The sequence below is a fragment of the Oncorhynchus clarkii genome, chromosome 12 (genome assembly GCF_045791955.1).
Source record: "Oncorhynchus clarkii lewisi isolate Uvic-CL-2024 chromosome 12, UVic_Ocla_1.0, whole genome shotgun sequence".
NCBI classification, from domain to species: Eukaryota; Metazoa; Chordata; class Actinopteri; order Salmoniformes; family Salmonidae; genus Oncorhynchus; species Oncorhynchus clarkii.
Genome location: NC_092158.1, coordinates 11,236,373 through 11,249,384, shown reverse-complemented (window position 1 = coordinate 11,249,384; position 13,012 = coordinate 11,236,373). Strand labels below are relative to the sequence as shown.

General features: G+C 42.7%; 1 protein-coding gene across 1 annotated transcript; it reads left to right on the top strand.

Moving 5' to 3' along the window:
* The first annotated feature begins 2,228 nt into the window (after positions 1-2,228).
* Positions 2,229-8,280, top strand: LOC139421861 (sphingosine 1-phosphate receptor 3). The gene is made up of 2 exons (XM_071172988.1): positions 2,229-2,875; positions 6,417-8,280. Exons 1-2 carry the CDS (start codon positions 2,229-2,231, stop codon positions 6,847-6,849), a joined length of 1,080 nt encoding a protein of 359 aa, XP_071029089.1. The 3' UTR covers positions 6,850-8,280.
* Positions 8,281-13,012: the final 4,732 nt, after the last annotated feature.

The window sequence follows — 13,012 nt, the reverse complement described above, 5'->3', positions numbered from 1 at the left end:
CGGGTCTCATCCGGTGTATTGTTGTTACGGGTCTCGTCCGGTGTATTGTTATTACAGGTCTCCTCCCGTGTATTGTTGTTACAGGTCTCGTCCCGTGTATTGTTATTACAGGTCTCGTCCCGTGTATTGTTGTTACGGGTCTCGTCCTGTGTATTGTTGCTCACTTGTTATTACGGGTCTCATCCAGTGTATTGTTGTTACGGGTCTCGTCCCTTTGTATTGTTGTTACGGGTCTCGTCCCGTGTTTTGCTATTACGGGTCTCGTCCCGTGTATTGTTGTTACGGGTCTCGTCCCGTGTATTGTTGCTCACTTGTTATTACGGGTCTCATCCAGTGTATTGTTGTTACAGGTCTCGTCCGGTGTATTGTTATTACGGGTCTCGTCCGGTGTATTGTTATTACAGGTCTCATCCCGTGTATTGTTGTTACGGGTCTCATCCCGTGTGTTGTTATTACGGGTCTCATCCCGTGTATTGTTGTTACAGGTCTCGTCCGGTGTATTGTTATTACGGGTCTCGTCCGGTGTATTGTTGTTACGGGTCTCATCCAGTGTATTGTTGTTACAGGTCTCGTCCGGTGTATTGTTATTACGGGTCTCGTCCGGTGTATTGTTATTACAGGTCTCATCCCGAGTATTGTTGTTACGGGTCTCATCCCGTGTGTTGTTATTACGGGTCTCATCCCGTGTGTTGTTATTACGGGTCTCATCCCGTGTGTTGTTATTACGGGTCTCATCCCGTGTATTGTTGTTACAGGTCTCATCCCGTGTATTGTTGTTACGGGTCTCATCCCGTGTATTGTTATTACGGGTCTCATCCCGTGTATTTATTAGAGGTTTTACTTCGCTCATCCTTGTTGTTGTATACGTGTTTGTTTTGGGCTTCCTCCCTGTGTCTTTCATGGCATGTTGTATTTTTGGGTGGAGTATTAAAACCACCAATGACCTATTCCTGCGCCTGTCTCCAATCCTTTATACAACGTGATACCGACTACTTTAGAAACAATGGTTTGAGCTGTGTTTTGTTTTTACCTGATGAAGATCTGTTTTGGATTTAAAGTTGTCAATAAAGCGGTGAATTGCGAGCTATAACCATGTGAGAGCTTTAACAGTGTAATCTTCATTATAACTAGGCAAGTCAGTTAAGAACAAATTCTTATTTACAAAGACGCCTAAATTGTATCATGGTATCTGTATCCTACCATGATCAAAATACTGAACTCAATATTGATCCAAATTACTTTGAGTAATGCATGTCTTTAATAATGTCTGCAGTCTTCTTGTCAATACAGCCCTCCCAAATTTTCCCGTCAGTCTCTCTCTGGAAGGGAGGGGTGTGCTTTCAGCCATTAGTCAGAAATGGGAGACAGAGGGATAGGCTACTTCATTACACATGTAGAGAAATGTGTAAAGAAAAATACTGAAACTTCTGCAAGAAGAACTTGGGGGTGAAGGAATAACGTTGCAGACTCGTATTATTACTAAATGAAGAGGATTTATCACCACCACTTGAAGAAATGTATAACTATGAAATGATATAAAAGAAGCTTGGATGAAGTCGAGTAACTGTCGCGCGCCGCTGGAAAGGATCTCTGAAATCGGCTCTAGACTAGAACATCTGACGGCGAGTCTTTACTATTTACATCTATAGCTGTACGGGATTCTAATTCGTTTCAATAGGCTATATTAAAAACTATGATTAAAAATATATTTTGTTGGCTGTAGTCGCCAGTATAAACTATAGATAATCTTAAAATCACATTGTATTTGTATCTTTATTTGAAATGTAACATAATTCTGTGAAATTACATTAATTAGATTAATTGTATTTTTTCTGGTTGTAAGTTATTTTGTGGTTAAACACATTAAGAACAAAGGGTGTGCTTGTCGAGACCCTTTGAATTGACAGTAAGATTTAAATTACAGTATATTTCAATCATAGACGAAATCAAATGTTTTTCTAGGGCAGCAACTCTGGATAATAAACGTCTCAATTCCGGATAGATGCTACCCAGATGCATTCATTAATTTTCGATCAAGAGAGAGGGATCAAAAAAAAACTAAAGTGTTAATAATCAACTTTAGAAAAAAATCTAGCTGGTCCATCACTTTCAACTCAGCTGTAAAAGGTGGGATATTCGTCGATCTCACTCTAAACAGGACTTTTAATACGCCTCTTTACTGATCTCTGCTGGACATTCGTGGAATAACATCTTGACAACCAGAGACGATGAACAAGCAGATATACATCCACTATAACTACACAGGGAAGCTGGAAAACCGTCAGAATGGAAAAATCACAGGTGGTGGCGTCACCTTGGATGCTAAAACCATCGTGTTCCTCATCATCTGTTGCTTCATAATCCTGGAGAACCTGATTGTTCTAGTAGCAATATGGAAAAACCATAAATTCCACAACCGCATGTACTTCTTCATAGCCAACCTGGCGTTGTGTGACCTTCTGGCTGGGGTGGCTTATATCGTCAACCTCCTCATGTCAGGGGAGAAGACCCTTCACCTGTCCCCAGTGTTGTGGTTTGTAAGGGAAGGGAGCATGTTTGTAGCTCTGGGGGCTTCCACATTCAGTCTCCTGGCTATAGCTATAGAGAGACATCTGACCATGATTAAAATGAGGCCCTACGACGCCAAAAAGAATTACAGGGTGTTCTTGCTCATAGGGACCTGCTGGCTCATAGCGATATCCCTGGGAGCATTGCCCATCCTGGGGTGGAACTGCTTGGACAACCTCCCTGATTGCTCCACAGTCCTACCGCTCTATACCAAGAAGTACGTGGCCTTCTGCATCATCATATTCATGGCCTTGCTGCTGGCCATGTCCGTCCTGTACATACGCATCTACATGTTGGTGAGGACCAGGTATGCATTGATGCTATCTTATGGTGATTGATCGATCGATCGGGTCCGGTCCGGTCCTGCCTGCCTGCCTGCCTGCCTGTCTGTCTGTCTGTCTGTCTGTCTGTCTGTCTGTCTGTCTGTCTGTCTGTCTGTCTGCCTGCCTGTCTGTCTGTCTGTCTGTCTGTCTGCCTGCCTGTCTGCCTGTCTGCCTGTCTGTCTGTCTGCCTGTCTGTCTACAGTGGCCTGCGAAAGTATTCACCCCCCTGGTATTTTTCCTATTTTGTTGCCTTACAACCAATGTTTTTGGATGGGGTTTGAATCATTTGATTTACACAACATGCCTACCACCTTGAAGTTGCAAAATATTTTTTATTGTGAAACATACAAGACATAAGACAATAAACAGAACTTGAGCATGCATAACTATTCACCTCCCAAAAGTCAATACTTTGTAGAGACACCCTTTGCAGCAATTACAGCTGCAAGTCTCTTGGGGTCTTTAATTCATACCACATATTATCAATAGGATTGAGGTCTGGGCTTTGACTAGGCCATTCCAAGACATGTAAATGATTCCCCTTAAACCACTTGAGTGTTGCTTTAGCAGTATGCTTAGGGTCATTGTCCTGCTGGAAGGTGAACCTCCATCCCAGTCTCAAATCTCTGGAAGACTGAAACAGGTATCCCGCAAGAATTTCCCTGTATTTAGCGCCATCCATCATTCCTTCAATTCTGACCAGTTTCCCAGTCCCTACTGATGAAAAACATCCCCACAGCATGATGCTGCCACCACCATGCTTCACTGTGGGGATTTTGTTTTAGTCTCATCTGACCAGAGTACCTTCTTCCATATGTTTGGGGAGTCTCCCACATGCCTTTTGGTGAACACCAAACATGTTTGCTTATTTTTTCTTTAAGCAATGGCTTTTTTTCTGGACACTCTTCTGTAAAGCCCAGCTCTGTGGAGTGTACGGCTTAGTGGTCCTATGGACAGATACTCCAATCTCCGCTGTGGAGCTTTGCAGCTCCTTCAAGGTTATCTTTGGTCTCTTTGTTGCCTCTCTGATTAATGCCCTCCTTGCCTGGTCCCTGAGTTTTGGTGGGCGGCCCTCTCTTGGCAGGTTTGTTGTGGTGCCATATTCTTTCCATTTTTTTTATAATGGATTTAATGGCACTCTGTGGGATGTTCAAAGTTTCAGATTTTTTTTATAACCAAACCCGTTATCTGTACTTCTCCACAACTTTGTCCCTGACCTGTTTGGAGAACTCCTTGGTCTTCATGGTGGTGCTGCTTGCATGGTGGTGCTGCTTGCATGGTGGTGGTGCTTGCATGGTGGTGCTGCTTGCATGGTGGTGCTGCTTGCAGGGTGGTGCTGCTTGCAGGGTGGTGCTGCTTGCAGGGTGGTGCTGCTTGCATGGTGGTGCTGCTTGCAGGGTGGTGCTGCTTGCATGGTGGTGCTGCTTGCATGGTGGTGCTGCTTGCATGGTGGTGGTGCCGCTTGCATGGTGGTGCTGCTTGCATGGTGGTGCTGCTTGCATGGTGGTGGTGCTGCTTGCAGGGTGGTGCTGCTTGCATGGTGGTGCTGCTTGCATGGTGGTGGTGCTGCTTGCAGGGTGGTGCTGCTTGCATGGTGGTGCTGCTTGCATGGTGGTGCTGCTTGCATGGTGGTGGTGCTGCTTGCAGGGTGGTGCTGCTTGCATGGTGGTGCTGCTTGCAGGGTGGTGCTGCTTGCATGGTGGTGCTGCTTGCATGGTGGTGCTGCTTGCATGGTGGTGGTGCTGCTTGCATGGTGGTGGTGCCCCTTGCATGGTGGTGCTGCTTGCATGGTGGTTGTGCCCCTTGCATGGTGGTGCTGCTTGCATGGTGGTGGTGCCGCTTGCATGGTGGTGCTGCTTGCATGGCGTTGCTGCTTGCATGGTGGTGCTGCTTGCATGGTGGTGGTGCCCCTTGCATGGTGGTGCTGCTTGCATGGTGGTGCTGCTTGCATGGTGGTGCTGCTTGCATGGTGGTGCTGCTTGCATGGTGGTGGTGCCCCTTGCATGGTGGTGCTGCTTGCATGGTGGTGCTGCTTGCATGGTGGTGCTGCTTGCTTAGTGGTGTTGCAGATTCAGAACAGGTGTATATATACTGAGATCATGTGACAGGTCATGTGATTGCACACAGGTGGACTTTATTTAACTAATTATGTGACTTCTGAAGGTAATTTGTTGCACCAGATCTTATTTAGGGTATTCATAGCAAAGGGGGTGAATGCATATGCGCGCACCACTTTCCCATTGTTTTTTTCCCCCAATTTTTTTAAACAAGTCATTTTTTTCATTTCACCTCACCAATTTGGACTATTTTGTGTATGTCCATTACATGAAATCCAAATAGAAATCTATTTAAATTACAGGTTGTAATGCAACAAAATAGGAAAAATGACAAGGGGATGAATACTTTTGCAAGGCACTGTACATGTTGGTGAGGACCAGGTGTGTATTGATGCTATCTATATGTTGGTGAGGACCGGGTGTGTATTGATGCTATCTACATGTTGGTGAGGACCAGGTGTGTATTGATGCTATCTATATGTTGGTGAGGACCAGGTGTGTATTGATGCTATCTACATGTTGGTGAGGACCAGGTGTGTATTGATGCTATCTATATGTTGGTGAGGACCGGGTGTGTAGCTCTCTATATGTTGGTGAGGACCAGGTGTGTATTGATGCTATCTACATGTTGGTGAGGACCAGGTGTGTATTGATGCTATCTATATGTTGGTGAGGACCAGGTGTGTATTGATGCTATCTATATGTTGGTGAGGACCAGGTGTGTATTGATGCTATCTATATGTTGGTGAGGACCGGGTGTGTATTGATGCTATCTACATGTTGGTGAGGACCAGGTGTGTATTGATGCTATCTATATGTTGGTGAGGACCAGGTGTGTATTGATGCTATCTATATGTTGGTGAGGACCGGGTGTGTATTGATGCTATCTACATGTTGGTGAGGACCAGGTGTGTATTGATGCTATCTATATGTTGGTGAGGACCAGGTGTGTATTGATGCTATCTACATGTTGGTGAGGACCAGGTGTGTATTGATGCTATCTACATGTTGGTGAGGACCAGGTGTGTATTGATGCTATCTATATGTTGGTGAGGACCAGGTGTGTATTGATGCTATCTATATGTTGATGAGGACCAGGTGTGTATTGATGCTATCTACATGTTGGTGAGGACCAGGTGTGTATTGATGCTATCTATATGTTGGTGAGGACCAGGTGTGTATTGATGCTATCTACATGTTGGTGAGGACCAGGTGTGTATTGATGCTATCTACATGTTGGTGAGGACCAGGTGTGTATTGATGCTATCTATATGTTGGTGAGGACCAGGTGTGTATTGATGCTATCTACATGTTGGTGAGGACCAGGTGTGTATTGATGCTATCTATATGTTGGTGAGGACCAGGTGTGTATTGATGCTCTCTATATATTTTTGTATTCTGTCTTGGATGGATGGGTGGCCGGTGTCTATGTGGTTTTATTTATCACTCTGTCGTTCTATCTATCCAGCAGTCGGAAGGTGACCAAACATTCCAACTCAGAGCACTCCATGACCCTCCTCCGTACTGTCATCATCGTGGTCGGCGTCTTCATTGCATGCTGGATGCCCATCTTCGTCCTCCTCCTCATCGATGTGGCCTGCGAGCACCGCTGCTGTCCCATTCTCTACAAGGCCGACTACTTCATAGCCCTGGCCGTGCTCAACTCTGCCATGAACCCTGTTATCTACACCTTGGCCAGCAGGGAGATGAGGAGAGCCTTCTTTAGCTTGGTCTGTGGCTGTCTGATGAAGGGGAATGTCTCCAGCAGCGGTGAGCCCAATAAGCCCAATAACCTGGAGCACAGCAGGAGCACAGCAGGAGCACAGCAGGAGCACAGCCATAATAATCCTAACAACCACAGCAGGAGCGCAGCAGGAGCACAGCAGGAGCACAGCTCATAATAATCCTAACAACCACAGCAGGAGCACAGCAGGAGCACAGCCCATAATAATCCTAACAACCACAGCAGGAGCACAGCAGGAGCACAGCCCATAATAATCCTAACAACCACAGCAGGGCAGATGAGCAGCAGAAGGACATGGACAGTAGTCTGAATATTATAGTGGCACAGACCTTGATAAATAGTCCAACATCATTGTGCGCCAATGTGGCCAATGGGTTGAGGTTTTCTGCTGGGCCCTGAACCTCCATATCTGAATCCTTCTGAGTGAACACAAGAGACTATGAAGTGTGGCAACGCAAGACATTGTAGCCCTATGCTGTGCATAGGATGGAGAGACATTGAAGGCCTATAATGTAACTATACTGAAAAAATATATAAACGCAACATGTATAGTGTTGGCCCCATGTTTCATGAGCTGAAATAAGAGGCCCAAAATTTTCCATGTGCACAAAAAGCTTATTTCTCTTACATTTTGCACACCAATGTGTTTACATCCCTGTTAGTGAACATTTATCCTTTGGCAAGATAATCCATCCACCTAACAGGTGTGGCATATCAAGAAGCTGATTAAACAGCATGATCATTACACAGGTGCACCTTGTGCTGGGGACACTAAAAGGCCACTCTAAAATGTGCAGTTTTGTCACACAACACAATGCCACAGATGTCTCAACTTTTGAGGGTAGTGTGCAATTGGCATGCTGACTGCAGGAATGTCCACCAGAGTTGTTGCCAGACAATTTAATGTTAATTTCTCTACCATAAGCCTCCTCCAACGTCGTCATAGAGAATATGGCAGTATGTATGATGCGTTTCTATTTTTGTTCAGTATATTTAGCCGAATTACTTCATAACCACAAACAAGCACTTGGCTCTCCCTCTCTGTGAGGGTAGAGGGTCCAGAAACTGTCCAAACCAGATAAAGACTGTGCCATCGAGATATAGGGCTAGATTAAATTTGGCACCTTATAAAGGTAAAGTTTTCTGCATTCACAGAGACTGCATTCATGGTAAACGCTGCATAGGTTTAATTACCTTTAAATGTCAAATCGCTCTATAACGCAGATATTCCGCGGTCCGAATTGAATCTAGGCCATAAACTACAGTGGAGACGTAGACTGCCACTATACTGTAGGCCCTGTAAAGCACGCATGGTGGGCTGGGATGGTAAACAGATGGCTATTTTACATGAATTGTAAATGTAACTCTTGAAAAAAGCTATTTATTATTTTTTAGTTTGTCCTACTTTGACATATGTGTACAGCTTTTCTAAATACTGTTACTCTACATTATAAACTGTGTGGTTCGAGCTCTGAATGCTGATTGGTCCGACAGCCGAGGTATATCAGACCGTATACCACGGGTATGACAAAACATTTATTTTTACTGCTCTAATTAAGTTGGTAACCAGTTTATAATAGCAATAAGGCACCTTGGGGGTTTGTGGTATATGGTCAATATACCACGGCTAAGGGCTGTATCCAGGCACTCGTCGTGCCTAAGAACAGCCCTTAGCTGTGGTATATTGACCATATACCACACCCCCTCGGGCCTTATTGCTTAATTATACAATGGTAGCATGCTATTTGTTTTATTGTGTAAAACGATTGTATTTAACCAGATGATTTGCTCAACATTATACTACTACCTGTACTGTAGCATCATTTAACTGTTAATATGTCTATGAGCTCATGGAAGCTTCCTTGTAGCAGTGCTAAACCCGGTTGAAGTGAAGCTTCCCTGTAGCAGTGCTAAACCAGGTTGAAGTGAAGCTTCCTTGTAGCAGTGCTAAACCCGGTTGAAGTGAAGCTTCCCTGTAGCAGTGCTAAACCAGGTTGAAGTGAAGCTTCCCTGTAGCAGTGCTAAACCCGGTTGAAGTGAAGCTTCCCTGTAGCAGTGCTAAACCAGGTTGAAGTGAAGCTTCCCTGTAGCAGTGCTAAACCCGGTTGAAGTGAAGCTTCCTTGTAGCAGTGCTAAACCCGGTTGAAGTGAAGCTTCCCTGTAGCAGTGCTAAACCAGGTTGAAGTGAAGCTTCCTTGTAGCAGTGCTAAACCCGGTTGAAGTGAAGCTTCCCTGTAGCAGTGCTAAACCAGGTTGAAGTGAAGCTTCCCTGTAGCAGTGCTAAACCCGGTTGAAGTGAAGCTTCCCTGTAGCAGTGCTAAACCCGGTTGAAGTGAAGCTTCCCTGTAGCAGTGCTAACCCAGGTTGAAGTGAAGCTTCCTTGTAGCAGTGCTAAACCCGGTTGAAGTGAAGCTTCCTTGTAGCAGTGCTAAACCCGGTTGAAGTGAAGCTTCCTTGTAGCAGTGCTAAACCCGGTTGAAGTGAAGCTTCCCTGTAGCAGTGCTAAACCAGGTTGAAGTGAAGCTTCCCTGTAGCAGTGCTAAACCAGGTTGAAGTGAAGCTTCCCTGTAGCAGTGCTAAACCAGGTTGAAGTGAAGCTTCCCTGTAGCAGTGCTAAACCAGGTTGAAGTGAAGCTTCCCTATAGCAGTGCTAAACTAGGTTGAAGTGTTGACTGGAGGTTGCAGGGCACCACCCTCTGCTGCTATGTACTAAAGCAGTGGTCAAAAAGGGAAAGGAAACCGCTCAGATTTTTTATTTACATGACTTAAAAAATGTAAGCCTATGCAACATTAACCAATTAAAAACAGTACTGTAGTAATGAGGTTTGTGCAGTAAGCTATAGGCCCAATACACTATCACTGTACATTGGCTAGGCTTGAATTGCCCTGCCAATGTTGTTTTTCAACAGGACATTCTAAAATTATATTTCAACATTTTAGGTATGTGATTAGACTGGTAATAGATAATTTGATGTATTACTTGTGAGGCACAGCTGAGTGACATAATAATTATGTATACTTTTTTTACTGTACTGATGTCCTGCATCTGATGGTCAGTTTGAGGGGAGGGAGGGAGCAGCAGTGAGGCTGGCTCTCACCTAACACACCATCCCTCTGCTAAGATAAGGGGACGTAGACATAGACATTTCTGCCTCATGCACCAATTCATGTTGTTACTCCTATGACCAGAGAAAGTTAAATATTCCTTGATATTAAAAAAGACCCAAGCCACTAATAATAACAACACAAGCTTATTGAAACCCTTTGCTACTCATTCATTGCAGCTGCAGTGCTGGTTGTAGGGCGAGTGGAAGTAGTACTATACATTACAGCTGCAGTGCTGGTTGTAGGGTGAGTGGAAGTAGGGAGAACTCACATTTTATGCTTTATAACAGTGTTGAACAAAGTGTTGACGTTGCTGAATAACGACTTCAACATGAACTTAGTAAAAACAGCAGCTCTTTGCTGTGTTCATCGAGTCTCTCGAGTCATGGTTTTAAGTGTTTTGAAATCTCACAGTATCAACTTTGCGCGTTCGAGGCTTCTTTTTACAGCCTATGGCTCGAGGAAACTGCAGACGCGGTAAGCTGAGCTATCTGATTGGCCAGCGGTAGGCCTATAGGGGCACTTGATTTGGTCTCTGGGCCTGCCGGGTACGTGGAGTTCCACCTTCAGACACATGAAACGGTTCAAGATTGAAACACTTTTCCTTTCCGGCGCTAGGGCTGCGGAATCATGTGCACCTACCACCAACAGCGCTAAACAAACAAATGAAATAAGGATGAAGACTTTATCATTGTTTTTAACAGAAATGTTTGGTGATCGACTATGAATGCCTTGGAGATCGACCACTGAACTAAAGAGACTTTCAGTTCATCTCTTCAGCTGACAAATATAAACATAAACTTCTCAAATAAGACAAATACAGTACATTTTACACATTAAGTGGTTTAGTTGGAATGCAATTAATCGGAATGTATGTATGTAGAAAACAGCATTTGATATAAAACAATCAATTGATGTTATCACGGATGTTATCCCTGATGTTATCCCTGATGTTATCACGGATGTTATCCCTGATGTTATCCCTGATGTTATCCCTGATGTTATCACGGATGTTATCCCTGATGTTATCCCTGATGTTATTTATCCCTGATGTTATCCCTGATGTTATCCCTGATGTTATTTATCCCTGATGTTATCCCTGATGTTATCCCTGATGTTATCCCTGATGTTATTTATCCCTGATGTTATCACTACATATGTTTGCTGTGCATTGAGGCACATATACAGCTGCTTAAAGGGAGTCAGTGGAACTGCATGGAGAATAGTATGACTGTTCATCAAACAAATAAAAGGACATTCACGGTTTTATTGCCAACAGTCATACAGAATGATGATAACTCATACAACCAAAGACTAAATCTGTAAACATTGTTTGGACTCATTTCTTTGTTTTTATTATTTTTTTTACTTGTTCCAAAATGTGTTTTTGTGGTCCTTCTGACAAAAAGACTCATCATATTCAGAATTTGGAAACTAGAGAGAGAGAGAGAGAGAGAGAGAGAGAGAAAAAAACGTTGAATCTCAAGCAGCAACACTCAAGCAGTACTGCGAAACACAACTCTTAGAATGCGTCCCAAATGGCACCCTATTCTCTATAGTGCACTACTTTTAACTAGGGCCCCCTGGTCAAAAGTAGTGCTTTATATAAGGATTAGGGTGCCAATGGGACGCACACTAATGAACGGCAGGGCATGCCCATGAAGAAGTTCCAGCTATTGCACTTTGAAGAAGAAAAACACCAGTGGTACAAAGAAAAGGCACATTTTCATCAACAGAAATCTGAAAAAGCCATGTTCTAGTGTGACTCCCTACTGTATACATGGGGATGTTGAGTTGACTCACAGTTCTTTGTTGAGCTAACGTAACATTATTTATGCCAAGCTAGTACTGTAATGGTGTAAGATTGATTCATGTAAGATCGTTTGATTATTTGTTTAAACGTTTGAATAGCATGCGTGGACCTCCAGCATTTGTCCCTAGGAGTTTTGGGGAATCTATTCTTCAATTTGGTCCTTTCCAAAAAAGTCACTGTACAGATCTGCCAAACCAAATGTATTACCATTCTATTTTGTCTGTTCATAAACTGCCACAAAAGCAGTGGGCTGTCTGGAAATGTACACAATCTAGACTAAAATTACATGAAGCTGCTTTAGGCTAGACAGAAACTGTATCATATCTTGATGGGGAGGTTATCATATCATAACATTGCTATGATCCCCTTTAAAAATCAGAGTAAGACTTATTTAAAAGACAGTTGTTGGAGTAGATTCACGTACACTTCCTCTTGCTGCAAAATACAGGTATCCTACAGTATCGTAAATAACTGTCTTCTTGTCAAACAAATGAACTGGAAACACAGGTTCTGTTTTGGTTCAATCCTAAATACACATCGTTATCTAACAGTGAAATGCATCAGTGTCCCGTTTGTGTCACAGGTTTTTGTTAATGGTCATAATATTTAGTTTCTGTACTTATGCATGAACGTGACGCTAAAACATATTTTCAGCTTCTTCTCCAAATGGCTGTTTTACCTATGCAATTACTGTAAAAAAAAAATATTAAAAAAAAGTTCGAAATACGAATTTGTAAATGATTTAATGTATAGATTTCAAGTGTTTGAATTTAAATACAACTCCAATATGAATTATTTTAATTTTATTACAATGTTATTTCAATAGTTATAACAAATATGTAACATATGCTATATAACATGATAAATATAATTGAACTATTCCTAGTTATGTAAATTCTGTCTAAATGCATAGGTAAAAGGCCAATTTAAATGTTCTATCAGTCAGTTCTTCTGACCATTCTGTGATGTCAATAGACCTATCGAAATCCATACATTGAGAAATGAGAATTCATTTATAATCAATATTGTTACACAAGAGAAAGTGATGTCATATCCTTATTATCTAATTAAGAGTGCGCTAGGTGAAATCGAGAGGATTTTTCTAAACCTCCCGTCGGTATAGTGATTTACGTTAAAACACGTTGGTGAATTGTTCTCAATACAATTAACACATATAATCTTTTAAACTTCTGATTGTGCTATACATTTGTGATAATAATTTTGTCAAATAATACAATTTTGTCAAAAAATCCACTATAGAGCCATAAACGCTAGAAATGATGTGAAGAATATTCATTTGCATGATCGAAGCTCCAAACTAGTTGACTTACTACACACCCAGTTTAAAGAAGGATCCAGAAACCAATTATGAAATAATATTTTGAAAAGCAATAAATAGTTG